Genomic DNA, 7769 nt, shown 5'->3' on the forward strand with positions numbered 1-7769 from the left:
TCTGCGCTCAGGCGTGACTCTGGGTGATACTCAAGGGGCCATACCTAGTGCTGGACATTTGAACTAGCGTTGCAACTTCTGTAGCCACATGCAGGGGAAGTGCTCTACCTCTCTTTTTCTTTTTTATTGTCTTTTAATTTTAATTTTAATTTTTTTTAATGGGCTGAAGCAATAGCACAGCCAGTAGGGCATTTGCCTTGCATGCAGCTGACCCGGTTTGATTCTTATGTCCCTCTGGGAGAGCCCAGCAAGCTACTGAGAGTATCTCACCCGCACAGCAGAACCGGGCAAGCTACCCGTGGCGTATTCGATATGCCAAAAACAGTAACAACAAGTCTCACAATGGAGATGTTACTGCTGCCCGCTCAAGCAAATCGGTGAGCAACGGGGATGACAGTGACAGTGATACAGTGATACACACCCAGTTGTGCTCAGAACTTATTCCTGGTGGTGACACAGATCAAACCTCGTCAGACACATGCTCAGCAATCCCCTTAGACTATCGCCCTAGTCCTAGTCTTCACAAGTTAAATCCTACACTAGCTACTTAGCGATTTTAATCTGGTTGGGGGGAAAAATTAGATATATTATCAGGCATTTAAAATTTTCTCCAACTTCACACTCTCCATATTTTCGACCTTGTGAGCAGAAACTTTTAAAGATACAAAAGTCATAAGAGAAAATGCCAAGTTGTGTTCAAGTTCCTGACATTGTCCTCCAGTAAACTGCATGACGTGGGCAAGTCAAGAGAGCACTTCCAGAGAAATTTTCAAAATTAAATTGTTTCATGCTGGGGCCGCAGAGGTAGTATAAGCAGAGGGCACTTGCTTTGCCTGTGGCAGACCACTAGCATCCCGTATGGTCCTCAGAGCACCATCAGTAGTGATTCTGGGGCACAGAGCCAGGAGTAAGCCACGAGAACTGCTGGTGCTGCCCTAAACATCTCCCCCACCCACAACCACCACCAACATTGTTCCATTCTAATAGAAAGTTTTTCAAAAGCTTGTATATCTACAAAATGCTCCACTCCACCAAAAACACCTACAAGATATGAACCAGCTTACTAAATAAAACAGTAAAATAAATATCCTACATTAACAATATAATTTTATTTTACGGATTTTTAGATTTACAGACTACTAAAGCTTTAGTGTTTGACTTAAATGATACAACAAAATCTTGGAATAAATATTTCAATAACTATTTCATCTTCAAGCTCCCACAATCACTGATGAAAATTAAGTGAGGTTGAATTAATTTCTAAAGATAATACCAGCCTGTGTACTAAATAACAATTACACTGTAAATTCCGAGCATTTATCATATAATCACATTTTAGTAAAAATTCAGACCATATATATCATGCTAAGGACTAACAGAATCCCATGCACTTATAAAAACAGAAACTCAAAACAAGCAAGAAACTGTTTTCATCTTACCGGTTGCTTTCTCTGCCCATTTTCACCTTTACAAACCAGGAGATCGTGAATTTTCTCATTATATACTTCAAAGAAACTCATTTCAAGTTGATAGGTGGCCTGGCAGGAACAAAAGCACAGCATGGCCTGTATTTTGAAAGTCCTTGAGATTTTTTTGAAAACCACGTATTCGATTCAAAACACATAAAGAACTCTTACAGTCGTGTAGAAAAATTAAAACATGGGCAAAGAACTTCTGAACAGACAGTTCTACAAAGACACACACACACACACACACACACACACACACACACACACACACACACAGGACAAGCAGGTGAGAAGGGGCTCAAGGGCACTAATCAGGAGGAAAATGCAAACCCAAGCCACAGCAAGAAACCACCTCACCCTAGGGAAAGAAGAAAAGCAGCAAATGGCTCGCGCGAATGCAGACACAGGGATGCTAGTGGGAAAGTCAAACACTTGGTACTCCCATCCAAAAGTTCACCATTTGTTGCAGAGGCTCGGCGCTGCCTGCAGGCGCTGCCCCCATGCCCCCGCTGCAGCCTGGCAGTCCTGTTGTCTGAGTCGGGCGCCCTGCCACCTGCAGTCCCCGGCGTGCAACTCCCAGGGAACCCCGCAACTATGCACACCCGCCAAGCACATCTGTAAGGACCACGACAACCCCTCCCGGGCACCCCGGCCATCCTAGGTGCCTGTCCAAGGTGCCTCATCGAGAGCCCTAGTGAGTATGCGCACCCCACGGCCCCATGTGCCACGCCCCAAGGAGCACTGCATCGGGGCGTATTAGCAACCCCAGTCCTCAGGGGAGGGGTTGGGAGAGAATCAAAGTGACATTTTATAGCATGATAAAGGCTGAAGCACAGGCTCTGGAGCAGAGAGCTTGATCCCCAGCAATTTCCTGATCTTCCCCATCACCACCCGGGTGATCCCCGCGGCCCCGGCACTGCTGGGTCCGAGCAGAAGCAGAAATAAGTATCACCGAAAGTGCTGCCAGACCCCCCTGAGCACTGCTCGGGACACATTCCCCCAAAACAACAATTTTAGTAAGAGTAGTAGTAATAAACAATGGAAATAGCAACTTCAGTTCTATCTAGCGAAAAGAACTGTCAACCGATATATTCAAATAAAACTTAGACCAGGGCTGCAACAGATTGTGCAGCTGGTGGGGCAGTCACCTGGCACACGTCAGTCAGTCCCAGAACAGCCTAGGGTCCCCCCAGCCACGCCACAATTAAGCCCTGAGCAGAGTAGGAGTAACCCTGAAACTGCCAGGCACAACACCCCCGAAATAAACATAACATTCACACACCAACCCGGTGAAGCTGAACACTTGGAGCTACTATGAGAACGTACCTCTTGGCTCTGCTTTGTGGCCACTCGAGCAAACAAATCTTCACAAAATCTTGGAATTATTCCTGCTTCTTCACTAAATCCCATCATCCTGGAAAATGCATTATGAATAAAAGAGAAGGGAAATTTTTTTCCTTTCGTGGACAAACAGACTGAGAAGATGGGGGAACACGTTAATTCGCATCAATAACTAAGAATCTGCTCTCTCACATCTGCCAGAGTTCAAACCTTCATTTGATTATGAATCCTATGACCTTGGACATGAGACTGAACTTCAGTCAATGTCCATTTCCTCTTCTGTAAAATGGGAAGAGGTAGACCTGTGTAACTCAAGAGGGTTCGGGAAGGCTGAACAGGCCATGAGCACAGTGTTAGGAACAGAATAAAGTCTCAAAGTTCCCTACTACTCTATTTCCTTCTATGGCAGGTGTTCTTAGGAGATGGACTTTTTTTTGGTTTTTTGGATCACACCCAGTGATGCTCAGGGGTTACTCCTGGCTCTGTGCTCAGGACTCACTCCTGGAAGCCTCAAAGGAAGCATATGGGATCCTGGGAAATCAAACCTGGGTCAGCCACAGTAAGACCAGGGTCCTACCCACTGTATCATCGCTCCTACCTTTGAGATGCCTTATTGCCTTATTTTTAATCCTTACAACAGCATTTTCAAGATAACCTCTCTGGGTTTCTCTCGAGACTAGAAATATAATCTACAATAAAAGGTCCATTGTGTGTGTGCGTGTGTGCACGCGCACACAGTTTAATAAACAGAATCTTGCACAAAATCAGAAACTCATCACTTGCCCAAGTTTGCAAAAATGATATGTGAAATAAATGGCCTGTACTCTTTCCATAAACCACACTGCTTCTCCCAGAATATGATGGAAACATCTCCGGAGAGACACTCTGCAACCCACTTACGTATACGATTTTCCAGACCCCGTCTGACCATAAGCAAAAAGACAAGTATTGAAGCCTTCAAAGGCCCGATCCAGGAGCGGTGCCGCCAGTGTCTCATAGACAGTGCTCTGGCTGGCGTAGCCGGGGTGGCATTCATCGAAGGACCAAAAACAAACGTCATAAACAAAATGATAAACTTGTTTCATGTCCAGATGTTCCACTGCTATTTCTTCCCCCTTCTGGAAGACTACTTGGGATGCTTTTTCCATTTTCTCTCTTGAAAAAGAAGCACAGAGAAAAAAAATACCAAGTTATTGTAATTATCTGGAGAATTATGTCCACAGAATTCAATAAGCATCATGAAACTATTTAAATATGACATTCCTCCAAGCCAAGAGAAGGTTTCTGTGGCAAGTGGAAAATACAGACCAGCAAGAAGAAGTATAGAGTTTCCAGAATATATTTCCTATAACTCCATGTGACCACTCAAGGGAAAACAGATATTTTCTCTCCCTCTCCCTCTCCCCCTCTCTTCCTCTCTCCCTTTCTCCCCCTCCCTCTCTTTTCCCCTCTCCCTCTCCCTCTCTGGGGTTTGAACCCAAGTTTCCTGCCTATAGGGCATGTACTTGACCTCTCAATCACATTTCAATGCAGATTTTTTTGTGGGGGGAGCTTTTTGGGTCACACTCAACAATGCTCAGGGGTTACTCCTGGCTCTGCACTCAGAAACTACTCCTGGCAGTGCTCGGGGGACCATATGGGATGCCAGGATCCAACCTGGGCCAGCCCCGTGCGAGGCAAACATCCTACCCGGTGTACTGTAACCCCAGCCCCACTCCAGATTTCTTATCCAGAAAAGCTGTGCTAGTTTTTGTTTTATTTTGGTGACACACGAGATGGTACTCAGGGCATATTCCTGGCTGTGTGCTCAAGGATCACTCCTGCAGGGCTTGGGGAATTATACGGGGTACCAGGGATCAAGCCCTGGTCAGCCACATGCAAGGCAAGTACCCTTCCCATTGTACTATTTCTCCAACCCCAAAGTGATGCTTTTCTTATAGAATTTTCCAACATTTTCTTTCTCTCTTCATCACCCTTTTTCCCCATTGCACCCTCTGTAACCTACCTGTGCTATTCCAGTTTAAATCTGAAAAACCTGGGCCGGAGCGATAGTATAGTAGGTATATAAGACTAAGTAGTAAATTTCTTGGTTAGTTGCTGTGTCACTATTAATCCCAGGGGTCTTCCCTCCTCTAGATTATCTACCTTAAAATCGTAGGTCTTAGGGTCAAGAGATAATTGCCTGGTTCAATCCTTGGCACTGTATATGATCCCCTAAGCATCAACAGGAGTAGTCCCTGAGCAGTGCTAGGAGTAAGTCCTAAGCACAGCTGCTGTGGTCCAAACACTCTCCCCATCACAAGAAGAGAAGAGAGGAGAGAAGGGAGAGGGCGGAAGGGGTGGGGAGCGTTCCATCTCCAGCACACATATGGGCGCCCGAGCCCACCAGGTGTGATCCCTGAGCACAGAACAGGAGAAAGCCCTGAGCACCATCAGGTGTGGCCTTAAAAAAAAAAAAAGAAAAAAAATTTAACTTAAAAATACAGGACAGGAGGTGCTGGAGTGATAACACAGCAGGTAGGGTGTTTGCCTTGCACGCAGCCAACCCAGGTTCGATTCCCAGCATCCCTGAGCACCGCCAGGAGTAATTCCCGAGTTCAGAGCCAGGAGTAACCCCTGTGCTTCACCGGGTGTGACCCAAAAAGCAAAAAAAGATAAAATAAAATAAAAATACAGGGCAGGAAAGTACAGCAGGTAAAGCATTTAACTTGCACATGGCGACCCAGGTTCAATCCCCGGCACTCCATATGGTCCCTGAAGCCCACCAAGAGTTATTTCTGAGTGCAGGACCCAAGAATAACCCCTGAGCATCACCAGGTGTGGCCCCCCAAAATAAATAATAAATAAAAGGTGTGACATACCTTGTGCTGAAGGGCCGGACACGGACAGCCACTGTTACTTGGCTATTCTCCACCTTTAAAGGGTCTCTCTCTGCCAAGGATTTCTCAGCAGTGGTTTCTTCCTCCAGACCGAGTGTGATGTCCTGGGTCCTTTCCTGTTTGTCTGCAGGAAGGGTGCTTTTTGGCTTTGTTCTGACTTGCAGGCCGGATATCCTGTTTCTCAGTATGGACACAGCCGGGCTCTTGGACTTTGGGGTGCTGTGCTTTGGCGTCCACCTGTGTTCTGAGATGCATTTTCTAGGTGTTGTTTTTTCTAAGTTTCCAAATTTATCTGCATGTCTTGCCACATCCTTTCCAACGCTCCCGGGATGGATGTTTCCCGTTCCTGCCACTCTGGCATCCCGCTTGCTCTCAGCATCTTTGGCTGCCTGGAGCCCAGATCCCAGGACCACACGGTTCTGATGCTGGGGTCCACTCGGGACCCTGTTATTCCATGCAACATGTTCATTTGCCCCGCTGGGAACAGGAAACGTTCCTTTGCATTTTTCATCTGCCAGCCTGTCTTTGGGATCTTTGACTAAAGATCCAGAAGCCAGAGCCAGAGAGTTCTTGTCACTGGTCACGATCTTCCTATTTGTACTCAGCACCTTCTTTTCAGGTTCACCTCCCACTCCCTGCACCGTCTTCGGCTTTGCCTCCTGCTCTGTTTTAGTGTGATGGAACGGATGCCCTGTTTCTGGGGCTTTGCCGGCAGAGTCTCCCGGCTTCTGATCCAGCGAAGAGGACTCTCTGCTCCTAGTAACCCGTCTCTGAAGTGTCAGTTTCCCTGCAGTGTCCGGGAGCAGTGAGGGACCTCCTGGTTTTTTACAGGCAGAAATAACATACGTGCTATTGATGTCTCTGAGTTTATTTGCCGACTTCAGTGACAGGTCGTCATTTTCATATTGTGACACATCCAACTTCAAATGCAGCTCAAGCCGGTTACTGTGGCTGAAGCCATTTAGGGATGGATCCTTCTGGGAAGAGGAAGGACCGAGGATGTTGCTGCTATTTCTCTCCCGAGCCGTGTACACGGACATAGTGGCAACAAGTTGTTTTTCAAAAGAATGTGGGTGAGCACCTCAAGCTCTTCTTCAGGTGTTCACTGAACTCACAGCCATTTCTTATGGTGCCACTTTGAAGAGTATTTGCTAAATTACAAAAAAAGAAAGAAAAAATTATATTGCATAGGCTACAAATAGGTTTTGAAGCGTAGAGAAAAATACTGTCGTCCCGATGTTCATCGATTTGCTCAAGTGGGCACCAGTAACATCCCATTGTGAGAATTGCTGTTACTGTTTTTGGCATATTGAATACGCCACAGGTAGCCTGCCAGGCTCTGCCATGCAGGAGGGCTACGGGGATACTCTCCGTAGCTTGCCAGGCTCTCTGAGGGGGATGGAGGAATCTGGGTCAGCTGGGCCTCCTGCAATGCGAATGCCCTACCTGCCGTGCTATTGTTAAACTGAGAAAAATACAAAAAACAAACAAAAAAATCCAACAACTCCCACTGTGAAAGTTCCCAGAAGACTATCTTAAATATTGTCACACTCTCAACCAAAATAAATTGTTTCCACACAGATTAAGACAAGGCTCTGCACTTAGGATCATGAACAAATATTACAACAAATATTATGTCTAGTAATAGAGAAGCCCCCTGTTATGTGCTAGACCCCCTGACACTAGGAATTTCAAAGATAAGATCCCTCTTTTATTCCCTCAGAAAGCCCATATATAATAGATCAAATACACTAAGCAACCAAAAGCTGTGAAGTGAACATCAGCAAAAATAAAGCTGAGCTGGGGAAGGGAGTCGACTCAGGTAGTGCTAAAGACATCATGGACTGCCCGGGACCAAACCCAGAGACTGCACCCAGGATTCCTATATTCCACATGATGCAAAGCATGCAGACCACCATCACCTGTATCTGCATTAAAGTTTGAAGGGGAGCAGCTGTGGAACAGAGAACTCTAGCCCATGGGACAGCCAACTGTGTCGTATTTGTTGTCCTGACAATTGCATGAGTGATTCTATCTTGCAAAGTGAGGCTTGTTCAAACTACTCCCAAGTACTGTTACT

The 7769-nt window shown here is 46.0% G+C and overlaps 1 protein-coding gene across 1 annotated transcript in view; it reads right to left on the bottom strand.

The window, feature by feature from the left end:
- The window catches only part of KIF14 (kinesin family member 14), a 56437-nt gene extending 49708 nt beyond the window's left edge, over positions 1 to 6729 (bottom strand). The window contains exons 1-4 of the mRNA XM_055144752.1: positions 5672 to 6729; positions 3711 to 3965; positions 2796 to 2883; positions 1440 to 1538 (exon numbers count right to left, since the gene is read on the bottom strand). Coding sequence (XP_055000727.1) covers positions 1440 to 1538; positions 2796 to 2883; positions 3711 to 3965; positions 5672 to 6729 — 1500 coding nt within the window. The remainder of the gene's footprint in view (positions 1 to 1439; positions 1539 to 2795; positions 2884 to 3710; positions 3966 to 5671) is intronic.
- Positions 6730 to 7769: the final 1040 nt, after the last annotated feature.

Source organism: Sorex araneus, chromosome 7 (assembly GCF_027595985.1).
Source record: "Sorex araneus isolate mSorAra2 chromosome 7, mSorAra2.pri, whole genome shotgun sequence".
NCBI lineage: Eukaryota > Metazoa > Chordata > Mammalia > Eulipotyphla > Soricidae > Sorex > Sorex araneus.